The sequence below is a fragment of the Trichechus manatus genome, unplaced genomic scaffold (assembly GCF_000243295.1).
Source record: "Trichechus manatus latirostris isolate Lorelei unplaced genomic scaffold, TriManLat1.0 scaffold00099, whole genome shotgun sequence".
NCBI classification, from domain to species: domain Eukaryota; kingdom Metazoa; phylum Chordata; class Mammalia; order Sirenia; family Trichechidae; genus Trichechus; species Trichechus manatus.
Genome location: NW_004444035.1, coordinates 438537 through 460577, shown reverse-complemented (window position 1 = coordinate 460577; position 22041 = coordinate 438537). Strand labels below are relative to the sequence as shown.

Genomic DNA, 22041 nt, shown 5'->3' with positions numbered 1-22041 from the left:
GTGCTCTAGCAGAATAGTTTTCAAACTTTTTGGTCTTAGAAACCTTTTACTCTCTTAAAAATTATCAAGGACCCCAAAGAGCTTTTGTTTATGTGGGTTATATCTGTCAATATTTACCATATTAGACGTTAAATCGGAAATTTAAAACAGTTATTAATTCAAGAATGACAGTGATAAACCCTTATATATTAACATAAGTGATGTATGTTTCATGAAACATAACTATATTTTCAAAAAATAAGTGATTTTGTGGATTTTTTTTAATTAGGTTAATTTTTATTGGGACTTAAGAGAAAGTTTACAGAGCAAATTAGTTTCTCATTAAACAGGTAATATGCAAATTGTTTTGTGTCATTGGTTGCCAACCCGCGATGTGTCAACACTCTCCCCTTCTCCACCCCAGGCTCCCTGTTCCCATTTGTTCAGTTTTCCTGCCACTTCCTGCATTTTTGTCTTCGCTTTTGGGCTGGTGTGCCCATGACTCTTGTAAATGTGATTCAACTATGAAGCCTGTCCGTCATGTATGTTATTGTTGGCCCCATGGACCTGGCTAATATTTGGCTGAGGAGTGAACCTTAGAAGTGACTTCAGTAAACTGAGTGTCCCAGGGGCCATACTCTCAGGGTTTCTCCAATCTCTGTCAGACCAGCAAGCCTGGTCTTTTTTTTAAATTTTTTTTTGTGAATTTGGATTTTGTTCTAGAGTTTTCTCCTCCTCTGTCCGAGACCATCTGTTGTGATCCCTGCCAGAGCAGTCTGTGGCGGTAGCCGGGCACTGTCTCGTTCTGGGCTCAGTCTGGTAGAGTTTGTGGTAGTTGTGGACCGTTAGTCCTTTGGACTAATCTTTCCCTTGTGTCTTTGGTCTTCTTTATTCTCCTTTGCTCCAGCCAGGATGGGACCAGTAGGTGTATCTTAGATGGCCACTTGCAGGCTTTTAAGACTCCAGTCACTGCTTACCACAGTTGGATGTAGAACGTTTTCTTTATCAACTATGTTACGCCAGTTGTGCTAGATGTCCCCTGAGACCATGGTCCCCAGCCCTCAGCTCAGTAGCTCAGTTTCTTAGGGCGTTTGGATGTGTCTGTGAAGCTTCTGTGACTTTGCCGCGAGCTCTGGAGCAGCAGGGGCCCACCATCATCTGGCATGCTCCAGGCCCCTGCAAGGACCTACACGCCTCGCCTCTCCACCTTCCCACTCGGCGACCCTGGAGACAGGCCTCAAAGGTGGTGCTCCCGGGCCTGCGGGCAGGTGAGGCCTGGCCACCTGGGCCCAGCAGAGTCTGCAGAGGTGGAGAGGTCTCTTTGGAAGAAGAGACTTCCGAGTTCTCCATCCGACTCCCGCGGCCCCGGCTGCCACCACCTCCTCATGGCCAGCCACCCCCACCACCTGTCCCGCACTCACCTGGGCCTGGCCCAGCTCCTCCGCCCGACTCTGTTACCCGACTCTGTTACCCAACTCGGGTAACAGGAACCACCAGCGGCCCAAGTGACCTCACTCTGTCTCACAAACCTGGCCCTCCTCCTCCTCCCCCTCTCGCCTCGGCTCCTCCTTAATCACAAAACAGTAGGATGGGTTTTTTACTATTGTTGTAAATGCAAAATGCTAGATAATGAGATAGTCAGTGAGTGAGGATTAGGTGCATACATTTTTGTTTTCAATACCCATTCTTATTTTCTTACCTAACTTACAAAAAACAATCTTATAAGAAAGATACTTGATAATTCCAAGTGACAGGGTGCTACTTTTAAACTCACATAAATCACAGTAGAAATGATTAAGGAATAACAGTTCAGCAACCAGCATTTTCCAAATGACAGATACACACGGTGTTACACAATCATGCATATATTCAAAATGCAAGACAGATGAACAGATTTTAATGGAACAGACTACAAAAAGTTCATTGATATAGTTTCAGATTGCACACAGCAGCTAACATTTAAGAAACTACTACTTCTGGAATTTTAGTGTGGTATCAAAAAGGATATTCATAATTACCTGAAAAGGCTATTAAAATACTCCCTTTTCCAACTACATATCTGTGTGAAGCTACATTTTCATCATATGCTTCAGCCAAAACAATGTACTGAAATAGACTGAATGCAGAAGCTGGTATGAGAATCCGGCTATCTGTTAAGCCAGGCATTAAAAGATTGTTATTTATGTTAACATGTAATTGGTTTATTGTTGTTTTAAAATGCGTTAATAAACATCTTTAATTTTTTCACTTTGAGTGTCTAACATGGTAAATATTTATAAGTGTAACCCACATAAACAAATGTTCTTTGGTGTCTCCTACAGTAGTGTAAAGAGATCTTGGGACCAAAGTTTAAGAATGTATATTGTAGAAGAATGAAACTAGAATATGTGACTTGTCGTCTATTAAAGGAAAAAAATTTTTTTTAGTCAGTCATCCAAAAGAAGATAAAAGAGGAAATAACCAAAAACGCATTTTTTTAAAAGTAAAATTGTAGAAAAAGAAGCCAAATAAGAGTCATTCACAATATAGGTGATTTTAAGTTCAGGAGACACTATCAGAGTGGGTTAAAACAAATTTTAGCCACCATATTTTTATGCAGATAAGGTGCACGTTACATATTTTTTGCCAATGGCATGACCTCACCATGTGTGTTGTACATGTGGGTGCGTTATTTGTGAAAATACAGTAAATCCAACCGAAGAAGATACGTAAAATAGTACAGGAAGAATGAAAATAAAGGCTTGTAAAAAGATATGCCGAGGAGAAAATAGAAGTATCTTATTAGTATACAAAATAGAATTCAAGGTGAAAAGCACTGAAAGGGACAGAGACAGGTGTTTTACACCAGTGAAAGGACCAGGTACACCAAAAAGATTTAACAGTCATTTATCTGAAATGTATGATAAAAGCAAAAACAGAACTAGATGATGAAATTGACAAAGCCACAGTCTTACTCCCCAAAAAAGTGTTAACTGCTTATGGGCTGTACTTGGCCCACAGGTATTTTGTCTATCACAGTATTTTTAAAAAGTGATGAAAAATGAAAATCAGAGTACTATTGCTAGCTAACAAATCACCCCAACATTTAGCAGATAGACTGAAAGCCCAGGTAACTTGACGGCTGGGGACTGGAATCATTTGAGTCCTTGTTTACTCACATTGGTGCCTTGGTTTGGGATGACTCCAAGGCCCACATGTGGCTTCACCACGTGGCTTCGCCCCATGCATGGCAGTCTCAGGGCAGGTGGACTTCTTATGTGGTGGCTCAGGGCTCCAACCCCAAGTGTTCAGGGAAACAAGGCAGAAACCGCAGCACCTTTTGTGACCTAGGCTCAGAGGTCACATAGCATCATTCCTGCCATACTCTTGGTTGAAACAGTCACAGACCCTCCCAGGTTTATGAGGAGTGGCATAGATCCTGCCTCTTAGTGGGAGGAATGTCACATAATTTATGGATATGTTTTGCAACTTCTGAAAGTCCACCCTCTGGCCAGACATTTATTTACATTCCTCCCACATGCAAAAGGTGCCTGGGTGGTGCAAATGGTTAACATGCTCAGCTGCTAACCGAAAGGTTGGAGGTTTGAGTCCACCCATAGGGGCCTTGAAAGAAAGGCCTGGCCATCTACTTCCAAAAAATCAGCCATTGAAAATCTTAAACAGCACAGTTCTTCTCTGACAGACAGGGGTTCACCATGAGTTGGATTCAACTTGACGGCAGCTGGTTTTTCACATGCAAAAAATACGTCCTCCCTTTACGTCCTCCCTTTACGTCCTCCCTTTACGTCCTCCCTTTCCAAAGATTCCCCACAATCTTGAGGTCCAGGATCTATATTAGATTAACGTGCAGCTGAGACTCCTTGGGTGTGATTCTTCAGTTACAGCTGTTCTGTAACTCCTGTACTCTGGGAGAGACTGGGGATGAGAAGTTCTGTGTTTGAACCCTATAAATCCTGGCTCCTTTATATTTTCTCTAATTTGTGCTTGAAAACCAATCGGTTTTTAGCTCAACTCTGATTATTGTGACTAAAATAACCATTGGCACTTTCAGCATTCTGGTTGGAGATCTCCTTCCCTGAGTTCGTCAGTTTATTTGGTATCTTTTTCATTTTCCTTGATGCCACGGGCAACAATTGCTAAACTTTCTGCCACTTACCTATCAAAGAGCTCCTTTTTTGCCCTGCCTCCAGTATAATTTCTCGCTTTCCTCTCAGCCCTCACCAACAATCTCTAGACCTTTCCAGCTCTGCTAACCACCTGGTCTCGAAACTAGTGCCACATATTTCTGGGTTTTGTTCCTGTAGCATCGTACTTCTTGGTTAACAAATTTTTTACTAGTTACTATTGCTCTGTTTACAAATCACTATAAAACTCAGTGGTGTAAAGCAACAAGCTGGAATGACTCAAAGACTAGCATCAAAGTGTCTACATGTGTCTTCTCTGTGGTTTATTTCCCCTCAGCATGGCGGCCTAGGGTAGTCAGACACGGGGCAGGGTAGTTAGAGACAGGGCGGGGCAGGAGGGGAGCTGGGTGGGGGCAATCCCATTTGATTACCTAGCCTTGAAATCACGTCGTTATTTCTGCTAACTCTGTTGGTCAAAGTGGTCACAAGCTTGTCTGGGTTCAAAGGAGGAGACAAGAAGAATCACAGAATTTCTCATCTGGCAAGTTGTTAGTATAAAGAAGGCAAAGAAATTGTTTAAATTTAGTTATTATTCCTCAGATTATAACTTTGCAGGTGCAAGGTTTTTTGTTTTGTTTTGTTTTTTAAAGAACTAATATATGAATGGGAGCCCTGGTGGCACAGTGGTTAAGAGCTAAGGCTGACTAACCAGAAGTTCAGTGGTTCAAATCTACCAGTCGCTGCTTAGAAACCCTATGGAGCAGTTCTTCGCTGTCCTGTGGGGTCACTATGAGTCAGAATCAACTCAGTGGCAATGGGTTTGAATGTATGAATGAGGACTTAATACAGCTTGGGATAAATTTCCAGTGATAGCATCACACACATTTTTAAAATGCTGTCTGTATCTCAAATAGCTTAGATGAAAGTAAAGCTGCTACTTCTAGTAAATGGCGTTGGATAACTCAAGATGTGGCTCTAGTAATAACGAACACTGGTATCGACGTTCATGTGAAGAGTTTGAACAAAATTGTTTCAATAAGGAAAAACAAAAGCAATTTTTCTAAATTAATATGAGTTTAAATGTGTATTTGCAATTTAATTAATTAATAAGCCAAATATAACCATAGAGGTAGACTTTTGACTATTCTGTCTGTATCCTTAAAAGTTTATTCAGTTAAAAAATTTTCTAAATCTTCCTCAACTGAGAAAACAATGGATCATATATTTAAAGATCCCTTATACTAAAGCATATAAGGTAGCCATTTTTGAAAATCGTGGCACCGGTATATAAGTATTCACATGTACTCTTTCCATTAAAAGGAGCTAGAATGCTCTATTTTAAAAAATGTATTAGGTGAAATTTCTTCTTTTATTTGCTTTTTTTTTTTTTTAACTATTGCCTTATTTTACATTTAAAAACTTTTTAAAGATGACATTAGGAAGACTAGCTTACTGCTAATTTCCTTTAGAATTTAATTTTGAAGGCTATCATATATGGTTAAATTAATCTAGAAACCTTATTAAATTCTACAAAATGGGTACTTCTTGGAAGCAAGATAATTTCATACGCACAGTACATTCATATCTTTATAAATGTGTTCTTATTCCAGTTTTGTCATTAACTTGATAATGGTTTTCAACAAACTAAAAACCATTACTTTCCTCATTTTTCTTATGGAAAGCCACTTTAAAAGTTTCTGTAGTCTTTTACAGTCTTTTGTTTAGGCATTGGGAGGTAAACTTACTGTTTTTGTGACTTGCCTGAGTGATGTAACGTTTGCACCATTTGCATTGTAAAATGTGGATTAAAAATGCCTCTTCCCCTTATTGCACTGTGAGTGTACAAGGAACAAATGATATAACGTGTAAAATGCTTTTAACAGCATAAAATGCGAGGTAAGTAAAAAGAATTAACATAAACAAAGGTATTGCAGTAAAAACAAATAAGGATTACTTTTTAAAATACTGTAAAAAACAGAAGTCAGTCTGTTTATCTGATATAATGTTTTCATTTTTAGTGCTTACATAACCTGAAAAAAGTGATCAAACTTAATGTGTTTAGCAGCTTTTCACAAATGTTTAGTAATGATTGAGACTTAGTGAAAATTGTAATATGGAAATTTAAGAATTAGGCATGTTGATAAAAATTTCATTTGATAATCAGTGTGCAAAATAATTTTCTTGGTTAAAAACTTTTAATGTAATGTATTTGTTTTGACTTAGGTTTTAATCAGAAATAAAATGTTCAACTTTACAGGAGAAGTATTTTAATGACAGTATTACCAAAAAAACCCATTGCCGTCCAGTCGATTCCAATTTATAGCAATCCTGTAGGACCCTACAGGACAGAGTAGAACTACCCCATAGGGTTTCCAAGGCTGTAAATCTTTACAGAAGCAGACTGCCACCTCTTTCTCCTACGGAGCAGCTGAAGGATTTCAACCGTCGACCTTTTGGTTAGCAGCCAAGTACTTAACCACTGTGCCACCAGGGCTCATTCTAATGACAATTCTAAGATCCATAAATCTTTTGTAGTAAAATTTTTTCATGTGTAGTTGATAGTTTCAGAATATTCTTTGTTTTTATCATAGTATAGTCATTGTTTCTATCAGTCATAGCTGAGGATATTTTATTTTTTGAAGTATGCCCTCCAACTAGTAAAAACTGCGTAAAGCAATTATTTGTAATAGTGGATTTAAACCAGAAGTTTATAACCTCCCCAGCTATTAAACTGCCTCAGGGAAACATAAAATAGACAAGATAAAAGGCAGTTTTCCATAATTTTACCTGCTTAAGAACCAGTAAGGTACACGTTTCTCATTAAAATATTGTCATTGTTTCGTGCGTAGCTTTTATGGTCAAAAAGCCCAAGGAACATAAACTGTAAGTTACCTTGGATTGTTTGTCTACATAGTTGTAATCTGGATGCTGTTAACATTAATATAAATATAATTATAAATATCTTATAGGTATACATTTTATGTAGCTATATAGTAATACGTTAATATCATTATAGAACTATATTAATGTATATTGATATACATGTATGGTAATGTATACACATATATTAATATAGTTATATAATACATGTAACTATATTAATGTATATATAATATGTAAAGTATTAATGTATATTCATATGTGTATAGGTATATTAATATATATACTAATATATATTAGTATAGTTGTATGAGTATACATTAACATAATTTCTATTTTTAAGAGTTGAAGCCTGTACTGTCATATTGCTGTGCTACTTTGTTTAGCCATTTTGCCTTTTTTGTCCACTTCTGTAGCTTTTCTGCAGTTAGAAAAAAAGGGACCACAAAAACATCACTTGGATCCACCTCCAGTAGCACCTAGGAAAAACTACTCTTTCACAAGAGAGGAGGTGAGACAGATTGATCGGGAAAATCAGAGGCTTTTGAAAGAACTGTCCAAACAGGCTGAAAAACCGGGAAGCAAAAGTACAGTTCCTAGAAGATCAGTTGGTCATCCTCCTAAGTTATATCACAGTGCTATCAACAGACAGAGGGAACAGCAAAGGATCGAAAGAGAAAACTTGGTAAGTAACTGAAATCTTTTAGTCGTCAGAGAAAATGTATTTGCACTGATTCGTAAGTCCAACTTACAGGAAACTTAAATATAGCCAATATTTCACACTTAATTGTATAACCCATTGCCATTGAGTTATTCTGACCCATAGTGACCCTATAGGACAGGATGGAACTGCCCCATAGACTTTCCAAGGAGCAGCTGGTGAATTCGAGCTGCTGACCTTTTGGTTAGCAGCTGAGCTCTTAACCACTGTGCCACCAGGGCTCCTAATTATATAAACACAGGTATAAATATATTTAGCGTTTGTATGGCATGAAACACATCACGTGCTAGCTATGAACCTGTAAGGTACAATGTGTGGTTTTTATCCAGTAGACTATTTTGAGGGAACGTTAAAAGAAAACAGGGAGAGCGTCTCTGTTTATTTGACCAGATCAATAAAATCACTACAGTAGTGTGGAACATGGTATCCAAAGGTCAGATACAGTGTATCTTCTGTGAAGTAGTCAGTAGCTAAATCTAACTGTTTCACTTTATTGTGTTCTTGGAAGCTAAAATAGATGATGATTTATTTTAAAGGCTAACCACATACTCTGGAAGAGGTCAAGTGTGGTGGTATGCTTCTGAATTTTTAAAAGATGTTCATTGTTAAAGCTTATGGGATTACACTTTGATATTGTAAAGGAATATACATAGGGACTATTTAAAATCCTCACATTTAAAATGATCGTAGCATATAATTTTCTTTATAAAATTCAGTTCATAACAATCGCTGATATTTACTGAGCTCTCACGAAAGCCAGGCATTGCCGGGTCTTCCGTATATTGGCTTTTTTTGTATCCTCACGATTCTGAGGTAGGTACCATTTGTATCTACATCTTATACATGAAAATAAAAACAAAAACCCAGCCCTAGAGGGGTTAAATAATTATACCACAGACACCAATCTAGCACGTGAATAGCTGAGCCCAGATCTACAGCCAGGTAGTCTGGCTGCAGAACCTGATTTTAAACTGAAGTTCAACTCTAATGAGCACATAAATTGAGAGCTCAAATGATTTATAAAGATAATAAAATTACTAAAACAGCTTGAAAAACTAACCCTCACAATATTTCATCAGAGGAGCTCTGGTGGTGCAGTGATTAAGTGCTCGGCTGCTAACCAAAAGGTTGGCAGCTAGAACACTGGAGCTGCTACTCGGGATGTGGCAATCTGCTTCCGTAATGATTTACAGCCTTGGAAACCCTATGGGGCAGTTCTGCTGTGTCCTGTAGGGTCACTGTGAATCAGAATCGGCTCGACGGCAACAGGTTTTTATATTTCATCAAAGAGTCTGTGGGTGGCACAAACAGCTAAGCAATCAACTATGAGGTGAAAGGTTGGTGGTTTGAACCCACCCAGAGCCGCGCTTGGCAGGCGGGCCTGGCTATCTGCTTCCGAAAGGTCACAGCCTTGAAAACCTTATGGAGCTGTTCTACTCTGCACACACAGGGTCGCCATGAGTCAGAACTGACCCAGTGGCAGCTAACAACAATGGATGACAACACAGCGGGTTGAGGTGAGGTTGGCAGGTATGAGCTACGTGATGGCTTCCTTGACATCACTGGCAGTATTCAAGATTTGTTTGTTTTTAACAAAAATGTGATATTACTGTATGTTGCAAATATTTGGGTTTAGTTTTCAAAGCTGAAACCATTAAGCATCTATTCCACATAAGAATAGGAAAAAAACTCAGTGGCTTCTGCTCACAGCTTTTATTATCTTCCAAATCAGCTGTGCACTTCAGCCATTTTAGTAAACAACACTAGGTGGAAAACTACTGCTATTCTATTTTATCTACTTTGTGTACATAGTAATTTGTATATATGAACAATATTTTTCTTCATTTGATAGTAGCATCTTATTTAATATACTCTTGCACAGTAGAAATTTGCAAGCCACATGTGTAATTTTAAATTTTCTAGTAGCCACATTAAAAAGGTCAAAAGAAACAGGTGAAATTAATTTTAATAATATAGTCTGTGTAACCCAGTATATCTACAATACTATCATTTCAGCATGTAATCAGTATAAAAAATTATTTTACATTCTTTCTTTTTTTTGTTTTCTGTAGTCTTTGAAATCCAGTGTGTAATTTACACTTACGTCATATCTCAATTTGAGCTAGCCACATTTCAAATGCTGTAGAGTCATATGTGTGTACTGGCCTTGGGCAGTACAGCTCTGGAATTAAAAACTAATTCATACAATTACCAACAAGCCAGCAATCTGCTCCCAGGTATATACCCCAAAAACTTGGAAGCAGGCATTCAAACAGATACTCGTACACCAATGTTTATTGCAGCGCTATTCACAATAGCCCAAAGATGGAAGCAACCCAAATGCCCATCAGCAAATAAATGGATAAACCAAATGTGGTACATACACAGCAGTAGAATATTTCTCAGCTGTGAACAGAAATGAAGGCCTGATGCATGCTACAAAATGGATGAATCCTGAAAACATCATGCTGAATGAAATAAACCAGTCACAAAAGGACAAATACTGTATGACTCTACTCAATAAGATGTCTAAAACAGGCAGTTGTATACCGATCTAAGGTTATTAGTGGTTTCCAGGGGCAGGTGGGAGGGAGAGGAGTAAGGAGACTCACTGTGTAGGAAATGCTGAGCCTCGGTGTTAAGGGTGATGGAAGAAGTTGGAAACAGATGATGATGATGACGTCTTCACAATATGATGAATACAGTTAATATCACTAAATTGCATGTGAAGAATGCGGAAATGGCAAATGCTTTGTTACAAACATATTTACTACAAAAAAAGAATTAAAAAAAGCCTAATTTGTACAGTAGTGAAAAAAGTAACTTAAAACAGGAAAATAATAAAACATCATTTATTATGTTACTGTGAAGAAGGTTAATCTCCCAGATTTATGTTTAGCTCTTCATTCTAAACCAAAATAAAGTTCATCCTATATCTTTTAAAAACTTTCTGTGACTGTTTTCATAATGACTTTAGTTATTTTTCCCATTAAAAAAATTCTATTATAAGACAAGTGGTATCTTGGGTGAAGGGTGAGACAGTACACAATACAGGGGAAACTAACACAACCTGTACAAGGAAGGGTCATGGAGGCCCCATGGACAGATCCAAACTCCCCGAGGGACTGAGTTGCTGGACGGAGGGCTCTGGGGACCATGGTCTCGGGGAACATCTAGCTCAATTGGCATGACACTACTTATAAAGATAATGCTCTACATTCTACCTTGGTGAGTAGTGTCTGGGGTCTTAAAAGCCTGTGAGCGGCCATCTAAGATACTCCACTGGTCTCATCTCTTCGGGAGCAAGTGAGAATGAAGAGAACAGGATGCAACGAAAAGATTAGTCCAAAGGACTAATTGTCCACAGCTACCAAGACCTTCACCAGACTGAGTCCAGTACAGCTAGATGGTGCCCGGCTACCACCGCTGACTGCTCTGACCAGGATCACAACAGAGGGTTCTGGACAGAGCTGGAGAATGATGTAGAGCATAATTCTAACAAAAAAAAGACCAGATTTACTGGCCTAAAGGAGACTGGAGAAACCCTGAGAATATGGCCCCCAGACACTTTTTTAGCTCAGTGGTAAAGTTACCTTCGATGTTCACTGATCAGCCTGTGAGTGGACAGCCCAGTAAAACCATGAGAGTAACGAGGTACAGGAGTCCAGTGACAAGGCCCAGAAGGCAGAAGGGGAGTAGGAAGCTGATGATAGGGAACACGAAGTAGAGTAAGGATATTGTTGATGTGTTGTGAGATTGTTAACCATTGTCATAGGGCAACAGTTGTAGTAACTGTTAAATGGGAGACTATTTTGTCCTGTAAGCCTTCATCTTAAGTGAGAATAACAGCACAATTAGAAGAGCGTAGTCAATGTCACTTAAATGTGTATGTAAAGAAAATTTTTGAAATGGCGTATCTTTGGCTATGTGTATTTTCACAAAAAAAAAAAAAACAAGTTGAGAATTTAGAGGGTTAAAATGTTGTGGGGTTGTTAACCAATGTCATAAAACAGCATGTGTGTTACTGTTACATGAGAAACTATCTGTTCTGTAAGCCTTCACCTGAAGTACAATAAAATATTAAAAAAAAAAAAAAATTCTATTATAAATTTTCTTTGGAATTATGTTAAATTTATATTTTAATTGGAAAGTGGTTGACATCCTTAAAATATTACCTTCCTATCCAGAAATATGGTTTGTCTTTCTATTTATTCAAGCTGCCTTATACTCTACGATAGTAAAGTTTGGTCGTTTTCTTCAGAACTATATATTGTTAAGCTATTGTGCGTGAAATTTTCTCCATTACATTTTCTGAATGTTTGCTTGTGGTAAGCTATTAATTTATGAATATTTACTGAATAACCATCCACCTACCAGACTTTATTTAGAGTCAGCTTGGCTCTAATAGTTCTTCAGTGCGAGCTGATACGCTTTTTAATCTATTTGCTAGGTTGTTTATATTTAAAGCGTACACACACACTTTTGTAGTCAAATGTGCCTCACAAGTGAGGTCCATTTCATTATAATTTTTATGATTTGTATTCTTTTATTTTCTCCATCTCCGGTGACAGAAGTAGATTCAAGTGGCTAACAGGCATGATGATACAGTGGTTCTCTTCTATGACTCTTATATCAGCTTGTTAGCAGTGCAGAGCCTGAGATAACTCAGGACAGAGTAGTGTTGTGCAGAGAAGGTAGCCGAGGAAAGAAAAGATATAAAATTTAGTCCTGTGCTCAGGAATTAAAAGCATACTATTTATCTCTCTGGTAAAGTTTGCTTCCTCATTATTTGGTTTTCATTAGACATTGCATCCAAACAGAAAAAAAAGGGAATAATAAAGAAAAGGTGGTTTTATCCAGTAGAGGGCATGCTTGCTCCATATAGACGCAGTTAAATTACAGCTTTACTGTTTCCAAAAAGAGGACTAATTTTTTAATTCTTGAATTTTGAAACATTCTTGTTAAACCGTATCTCCTTATTTTTGTATGAATATAACATAAATTTCTGTTTTTCTGAAAGTGTATCTTAGCAGAAGGAGGAGAGGCTAATAAGGATACTTACTTTTATAGTTTTACTTTATGTACTCTCCAAGAAGAAATGAGATTATTTCGTTCTTTTAAATGTGGGTCAGTTTCCTTAGCTGTGAAAGAAGGTGGGGGAGGGGTGGTGGTATAATTGGAGCAGGGTTAGGGAAGAAGTTAAGTAAGCTTCCTGCAGGAATGTATCACGATTAGTCCTAGAGCTCAAATGAAGAAGTTAATTTATTAATTTCTTCTTCTTTTTTTTTACTTTCTAAGATCTCTTTTTAAATACAGAGAAATACTAATAAGTAGACAATAAACCAGCAGACCATAATCTTCCCACTTGGGTTTCTGTGTTGAAATAATTATTTTTTTAAGATAAAAGTATTGCATATGTAAATTTAGAAAAGTCAAGCACTTCTCAAAAACGTTAAATAAAAAATCTTCCCTCCCCTGTTCTTTGTCTGCTGGTCTAGAAAGGTGATTTTAAAACTTTTACATGAAATGTGAAAATGATTAAAAGGACAGTGATATCATGAAGATGAAGATTTATACAAGATCTTGTATCTAGTATGAGTATTAATCAGTCAGTACCTTTATTCTGAGGTCTTGAGATAGTTTATAGTTCACTCAATCTGGTTCTTCTACTTCTCTGGTTATAGTCTATTGTCTTCTTCTGTAGAAGAAAATAAGTTAGTGATAACCAAATAAGGCTTCAGTTGTGCAGAAATGTGAAGAGCAACCGTTCTGATTCCCCAAGTGTAGGACACTTGTGATACTTTTTAAAGTCCTTACAGGGTTTTTCCTTCCTCACTTTAAAAGCAATAAAGCAGCTCACCTCTGCCAACAGCTACAGAAATCATTAACAGATTTGTTCAGTTGTTTGTTTTAACCTTTCTATGTCAGAAGACGGGCAGGATTCAAGCTGCGTTCATTTTCTTCCCAAATAGAATGATACTTCCTGGATGGAAAAGAAATATTTAGGCAAATTATTCTGGGGTTTATTATTAGAATCTGATCTGAGTGACACATCTAAGATTTTGTTAAACGTGGATTGGAGTATAAGTAACCATTCTTAGCATTTTCAGTTCATTACACATTATTTGTTTAATGTCTGCTATGAACTGTGTAAAGCACTGGAAGGAATACGAGAAAAATATAAAATACTGCTCCAATTATCATGTGCTTTATAACTCAGCTGGGAGGACAGTATTATTGCACATAGAACAATTAGAAAATAGTATAAAGCAGTATTAATGATACCATTAATATTTAATAAGCCATTACTACATGCCAAGCCCCCACATGTCTGTCCGTTTGTCGTACTGTGGGGGCTTGCGTGTTCCTGTGATGCTGGAAGCTATGCCACCGGTATTCAGATACCAGCAGGGTCACCCATGGCAGACAGGTTTCAGCTGAGCTTCCAGACTAAGACTAGGAAGAAGGTCTCAACCGTCTGCTTCTGAAAGGAATTAGCCAGTGAAAACCTTATGAATAGCAGCGAACATTGTCTGATACAGTGCCGGAAGATGAGCCCCTCAGGTTGGAAGGCACTCAGAAGATGACTGGGAAAGAGCTGCCTCCTCAAAGCAGAGTCAGCATTAATGATGTGGGTGGAGTCAAGCTTTCGGGACCTTCATTTGCTGATGTGGCATGACTCAAAATGAGAAGAAACAGCTGCAAACATCCATTAATAATCGGAACATGGAATGTGTGAAGTATGAACCTAGGGAAATAGGAAATCGTAAAAAATGAAATGGAACACATAAACATTGATAATCCTAGGCAGTACTGAGCTGAAATGGACTGGTATTGGCCATTTTGAATCGGACAGTCATGTGGTCTACTATGCTGGGAGTGACAGCTTGAAGAGGAATGGCGTTGCATTCATCATCAAAAAACATTTCAGGATCTATCCTGAAGTACAAACGCTGTCAGTGATAGGATAATATCCATACGCCTACAAGGAAGACCAGTTAATACGACTATTATTCAAATAAACGCACCAACCCCTAAGGCCAAAGATGAAGACATTGAAGATTTTTACCAGCTTCTGCAGTCTGAAATTGATCAAACATGCAATCAGGATGGATTGATAATTACTGGTAATTGGAATGCAAAAGTTGGAAACAAAGAATAAGGATCGGTAGTTGGAAAATCTGGCCTTGGTGGTAGAAATGATGCTGGAGATCGCATGATAGAATTTTGCAAGATCAACAACTTCTTCATTGCAAACACCCTTTTCCACCAACATAAACGGCGACTATACACATGGACCTCGCCAGATGGAATGCACAGGAATCAAATCGACTACATCTATGGAAAGAGATGATGGAAAAGCTCAATATCATCAGTCAGAACAAGGCCGGGGGCCAACTGCAGAACAGACTATCAATTGCTCACGTGCAAGTTCAGGTTGAAACTGAAGAAAATTAGAACAAGTCCACGAGAGCCAAAGTACGACCTTGAGTATATCCCACCTGAATTTAGGGACCATCTCAAGAATAGATTTGATGTGTTGAACACTAAAGACCGAAGACCAGAAGAGTTGTGGGATGGCATCAAGGATGTGGGATGGCATCAAGGACATCATACATGAAGAAAGCAAGAGGTCATTAAAAAGACAGAAAAGAAAGAAAAGACCAAAATGGATGTCAGAAGAGACTCTGAAACTTGCTCTTGACCGTCGAGTAGCTAAAACAAAAGGAAGAAATGATGAAGTAAAAGAACTAAACAAAAGATTTCAAAGGGCGGCTCCAGAAGACAAAATATTATAATGACATGTGCAAAGAGCTGGAGATAGAAAACCAAAAGGGAAGAACACGCTTGGCATTTCTGACGAAAAGAATTCAAGCCTCGAGTTGCAATAGTGAAGGATTCTATGGGGAAAATATTAAACGATGCAGGAAGCATCAAAAGAAGATGGAAGGAATACATAGAGTCATTATACCAAAAAGAATTGGTTGACGTTCAGCCACTTCAGGAGGTAGCATATGATCAGGAACTGATGGTACTGAAGGAAGAAGTGCAAGCTGTACTGAAGTCATTGGTGAAAAAAAACTGGAGCCAGATGGATCCTTGTTCAAATCACAGTCTCAGCCCAGCAAAGAGAACTAACTCTAGTTGGGTAAAACTTCACTGAGGAGTTGACTTTTTTCTAGCCTTTGAAGGCCAAGAGCTGAGAAAGGGCATTCCAGACAAAAGGACCGGCAGGCAGGCTGACAGTAACAGAGTGCTCTCAGTTGGTCTGTCCATTTCTGCGTGTGTTCTGCACCTCGGTCATTTGTCTCCAAACCTCCGTTTCTGCAGTCTTTCTTCTCCCCCTTTTCTAAACAGCTCTTCCCCCTGAATGTTTTGGCTTGCTCTACCGTTGCCTGTCCCTTCTCTGGAATTGCTCCAGAGCACTGCTCTAATGGAACCACAGGATACAAGCACGGGGTGTAACTGATTGGAGCAAAAACCTAAGTTAAGCAAGAAGGAAAAAGATCGTACAGAGTAACTTGTCCTGTGACTGAACTTGGGCTGACTTTTATATGTGAACCTTAGTGCAGAACAGCATTCTCTTCAAATAAGAAAGATCCACTTGCTACGAGAAATTATAAATCAATAAAGGAAATAAACAACCATGGATCAATTCCTTAGTCCATTTGATCTACCTAAATATTCTTTTCTCAATGATAGCTGTGAAAATCACGCAGAAGAAACCTTTTCACCTTCTGATTTGTGAAGAAAGAATTATAAATAAAATTAGGAACCTTATACATAGACTGTTTCTGAATCATATTAAGATATGTTACTGAATATTATGTTGCCTTGGTTACTTGGCTTATATATCTTTTAAAAAGCTTTAGTGGTTTCCAGACTGTTTCTTAATAGCAGAAATATTTTTTTCCAAACAAAATTTTATGCAGAATCTTCAGTATACAAAGCAGATGTACAGAAAGCATGTATATAAAACAGATGGTGGGAAGTGGGAGGGGAAAGCTGAGTGCCCACCCACATGGCCTTTCCTCAGCGTCACAGGAGCCCCTGAGGCGCTGCTGCAGAGCCAACAGGTTGAAATCCGCTGGTCTACAGTGGACGTACTTAGACTTTATAGTAGCTTACATGTTTGTGGTCATCTCTAGAGTGGACCACTGGGCTCTTAGCATTATAACTCCCATTAAGTCATTTCTATGGGAAAATCAGGTTGAATGTATTTCACCTTAGAGCACCTTTCCTGAGATAACCTGACATAAAGGAGAATTATGCCTATAATGAGTTGTTAAAGTCATAATGGGTTTGGTTAGTTATAGGATAGGAGAAAACCCTAAGATCTTTCTGAAACTATTATTTGAATTTTTTTTTACGTGGTATATCAGAAGTGATTTAAAATTATACTTTATTTCATGAATTTCTGGTTCTAGAAAGTATTTGCCTTTTTAAAAACAACTGCTATTTATCTAACATTGACTTTCAAATTGATTGTCTTTAATGAAGGCTTTATTGAAAAGGCTTGAAGCTGTGAAGCCCACGGTCGGTATGAAACGCTCAGAACAGCTAATGGACTATCATCGCAATATGGGTTATCTCAGCTCATCACCGTCTTCAACACGAGTGAGGTCTACTCTTGGCCAGTACAGCACTCTTGGCCAGTATAGCCCATTAAGTAAGCATATTCCAAATTATTTTGCACTTGTTTGTATCTTTGACCCTTTTATTTTTTTGAGTATAACTTACGTTCTTACGGTAGAGTTTTAAAATGCTAACTTCTGGGATGCGTTCTGTCATTTTTCACTGGCATGCTTTACGTTCTCTTAATTTCACGTTTTGTTTACAGCACATGTGGCGGCATTGGAGGGAAATCAGTAAATAAAATAATTGAAAATATCAGTAGTTTCTTAGATAATAGGAGAGGGATTTTTAATTTTAATACAATTATTAAGGGAAGAAATAGATGTGCTTTGAAGTTTCCGAAATATTCCCCTTAGCCAGTTAAGAATCATTGCTAATATCTTTCTTATATGTGCTTTTTCTTCCTCATTGGAAACTAAGACAAAAATTAGCCGTCTGTAGAGTCATCAGATGTGATAACTCTTAATGCTTGATAAGTGATGGGTACGCATGTAGCCAGTTGTAGGCTCCAGAGAATGTAGGACTAGAGTGACCACCTAGTGCTAGGGTTTGCGATATACAGAAAGGCCTGCCATTTTCCTTTATAGAAGTCCATGCTGTTATTTCATGTACGCCTTCTAGAACGGGAAAACAGAAGCCAGTACTAAGAGAAAGTTGGAGCGGCTTGTAACGCCACCCCTTCCCACCGCTGATGTGAATCCTAAACACCCGAATGGCTAGTAATTCCATTCATTCATTCGCAAACATCACTTCCTTTGTATAGTGACTGGGATAGGGTCTTGTTATAGTAACCCATACTTAGTACTGTGCCTTGAATATAATAAATTATTTGTTGAATGAATATATAAATGGTTATACAAAGTGTGTGTGTTTTTTTACTTGAATCATGTGAGAAGCTTTTAAAAGCATTTATTCTGACTCCAAATCTATTGAATCAAAATCCTTACATTTTATTCTTACATTTTTAAATTCCACAGAGAATCTTAAGTGCATTCCTGGTTGAGAATCATTACATTAGACTATTAAAATGTGGGATGAGGAAGAAAAACTAGTCTGGACTTAACATGAGAAGTTTCTCAGATGATTTATCTATTCAGTTGAAACATTCCCGATTATTTCTTGTCCTCTGTGTATTTTCAGGGGGTGCCTCCCGGACATCCAGTGCTACCAGCGGTCTCAGTTGTAAGAGTGAGCGATCAGTTCTCGACACACCCAGTGGCCTGTTGCTAAGACCCAAGCCCTCTAATGTCCGTGCAGCTTGGTTATAAAACCTTTTTTACTTCATTGTTCATCCAGTTTTTATTGAAGTACTGTTGTATATTACTGTAATTCTCTGTGCAAGCATCTATAATATTGTTTTAAGCAATTTAAGGTACATAGCAGTAAGGTGTAATTTATTGTAATTCAATGTAAAATTGTTTTAAAAAAAGACAATTCAGTGTAAAATCAGTGTTTCTTTTGAGGATTTATTTATCTCAGATGTATATATATTTAATAGAGAAACAGTAGTATGCGTGTATATTTTTTCAACATACGAATTGATTCAGCTGTCTTGCTGACAGGACATTGGTGACCCATGGCATCATTGCACGTTGGACTCAAGATGTTGTAGGTATATAGTTCTCATTTTTCTTTCATTTTTTGTGAGCTTTAACCTGAATTTAGCTCCTAAATTTGACTGACTTTGTTTTCTCTTTGCTTCAGAACTTACAAGGTGTGATTCATAACTTGATTGTATGATAGTTTCTTATGGTGAAACAAGTCTTGGAATTTGTTTTCATTGGTGGAGCTAATTGAGATTTGATGAATAGATGCGAGACACTTGTGCTGGGGCCGTCCTTGTGATTCACCAGAGGTATTCACTGCTTCTAAGTGCCGAGTTAAAACTTAAAAACTTGATTAACCATTCCACTCTTTCAAACTGTGAATATTAGTTCAACTCAGAAACTCCTCTTTCATGTTTTCATATATTCAGGTAAAGTACTATTAATGATTCTGAGAAAAGAAGGTAGGCTTTAGAGCTGCAGTCTAATGCATTGCGAATATTTTGTCCAAGGACCAGATCAGTTGCATTCTAAGGAAACACAAGTGTTTGTTCAATCAGTAGAATAGCACCACCATCTTGAAAAGCCAAGAAGCAGATCCTGAGGTTCGTCAGAACAGTGTTTTAAGTTACATGGCTAGCGTGTCATGTTCTGATTTAGTGTTTATTGTATTAAGAGAAGACTTAGAAATAAATACATTGTCTCAGAATTTTAGTAATGTCAGCTGTTGTTTGTAAGGGCTGAAAAAGAAAACTAAACTATGAATGGTAATGGAAATAAATGGCACATTTGTCAAGGTTACTGCTTTAAATATCAGCTTTGTTTTGGTTCTTTGGTTGAATTTTGGAAGTATCATTGTCAGTCCTCCATTTAAAGGCCTAGTAATCTCACTGGAATTGGTTGTGACAGATACAGATAGTGTGTGATATAATTCAGTTTTGAAATTAGAATATTTTTCTGCAGTCTGTAGGCTTTTATCTCGTGCAACAAAGTATGTTATCTTAGTCATGGTGGCTTTGGCCGAGCTGGCCTTGCGCCCTGTTTTCTGCTGCTGGCCTTTTCAGTGTGCCTTTAGAGTGCATTGGAAAGTCCCTGTTAAATGCCAAATATTTCTTTTTGTAATACGAATTTTTGATCTGTAGCCACAATAAGATTTGTTCGTTTGTTTGATTTTTCAGTATTAACTCAAGCTCTGTGAGAAACGGTGTACCATGCATGCTGAACTTACTGCATTTCTGAACACCTTTGGCAGTAAGCCAGACTGCCTTTTACAAAACATCAACTCATAATTGTTTGGTCTTAGTTTGTGTTAATGGATTTTGTTTAGGATAGGGCATGTGAAGGATGGGAACAATGGGGTTAAAGCTCTCATGTGAATGCAGCCTGGCTATGAGGTTTTTCTGCTTCTTTCTTTGGGCTGTAATAGTCATTAGGTGTTATTTGATGCTCTGTTCTGGTGAACAGTTTTTACATTATTTAGTGCTTTGCTTTGTATATAAGCTGTAGCTATACTCAACCAGGGTTTTATTTTGTTTTTTTCACTTATTGCACTTTTAATGTTTGCATAACAACTTATCTTTAAGGAGACATAAGATGATGCTGAATTTAAACTCAGCTTTTGGACATCTGCTTAATGGTGAGAGTCAGTTCTTTAAAACTGATTTTTAATTTGTTAGGGAAATATATTTACATATGTACATATATATGAGACCTTTTGTGTTCATAATGGCATTAGTCTCTGAGTACACTTTGTATGATCTTTGCTGCATATATCAAGATAGAACACATAGTGGTTTCATGGATAAAACTGTACTTTTATTTTAAATACAAATTTAATGCTTTTAGTTTTTACTGCTTTGAAAGGGGAAGTCATCTAAGTATTACTGATAACAGGGTTTGAACTTGAAGTAAAAAAAGTTGGGAAGAGCAACCATATTCACCTTTTTAGACAGAAGTTACAATCCTGTTGTCATAGTTAATTATATATGGTGACTATAAGTAGAATAGGAGTTGCAAAATGTGATATTTTCTAATATAAGTCAAGGTACTCTGAAGTTGTTAGGGTTTTAGGGGGCATTTTTCTGAAGGACTCATAAGTACATTACTCTTCATTTTTTTGGAACATAAGAAGTGAGGGATCATCTAGCAGTACTTTATATTTGGTTCACTTGTAGTAAGTATTTGTGCTTTGAAGATTTAAATCTGTAATAAGAAAGCATACTAATCTGAGATCTAGAATTATGAGACCAAATTCTTATTGAGAGTTATTTTCATCTGTCACGTTACATGAATGTTGCCTCCTCTTTAATAAGATTCTGTGAAAGATTTTGAGCTGTTAAAATTACTTCCTGAGGGATAGCTGTTAGCTCCTACTTCTCCTGCTTCCTTTTTTCAATCTCCATGAAAAGATGCTTTCTAAATAAAGTTTTCTGGTTTGCTTACATACGTAGTGTAGTACAGTTTTTTTTTTTTTTTTTTAAACCCGTTAACCCAACTGTCCAAAATGGACATATAAACAACTTTGAAAAAAGGTGATTGAGATGGGTATGATTGCATGCTTCTCGTCTTCAGTTTCAAATACTCATGCTATGAAAAGTATTAAGAGCAATATAAAGTTGGAGATGTGCATTTATTACATTTCAGTAATTAAATTTATAAAATGTTTATCTTAAATACAAAGTCTTAATCTGTAAATGATTGTGTACAGTTTTAGAAAATGTGCTTAATGCTAGTGGTTTATTTTTATGCATGAAGATTACTGTATTTTTACACAAATAATGCACAAGTTAAACGATTTTTGCCAACCACGCAACCCCCTTGCGTGTTATTGCCCTCACGCTAGGTACATTGTATGTATGGGCACGTTATTTATGTGGGCACGTTATTTGCAAAAAATATGGTAGTAAGAAACTTAAAAATCAATATTCCTTTTTAATTTCCCAGCCCATTATAGTATTTTTAGGCATGAAGAACTACCTGGCATAATGAAGAACAAAATAATAGAATTAAAAATAACAGTTTTGTTTCTATATCTCTAAAATGCATTGCCAAGTTCCCATTTAAAAAATCAGAATAATAACTCTTATGTGTCTTGTGATACTTAAGAAAATTAGTGAGAATGAGGTTGGGAGGATCTTTTTGCTTAAAATTACATTCT

The 22041-nt window shown here is 37.4% G+C and overlaps 1 protein-coding gene across 6 annotated transcripts in view; it reads left to right on the top strand.

Annotated features, from left to right (window-relative positions):
* CFAP97 (cilia and flagella associated protein 97) overlaps positions 1-21361 on the top strand; it is a 34060-nt gene extending 12699 nt beyond the window's left edge. For 3 of the 6 annotated variants that reach the window (XM_004382763.2, XM_023737204.1, XM_023737205.1), the window contains exons 3-5: positions 7400-7668; positions 17206-17374; positions 18481-21361. In XM_004382763.2, coding sequence (XP_004382820.1) covers positions 7400-7668; positions 17206-17374; positions 18481-18608 — 566 coding nt within the window. In that variant the 3' untranslated portion in view covers positions 18609-21361. Of the gene's footprint in view, positions 1-7399; positions 7669-9154; positions 9222-17205; positions 17375-18480 lie in introns of those variants that run through there. The other 3 variants (XR_002825048.1, XR_002825047.1, XM_023737206.1) reach the window with 3 other exon arrangements.
* The last annotated feature ends 680 nt before the right edge of the window (positions 21362-22041 follow it).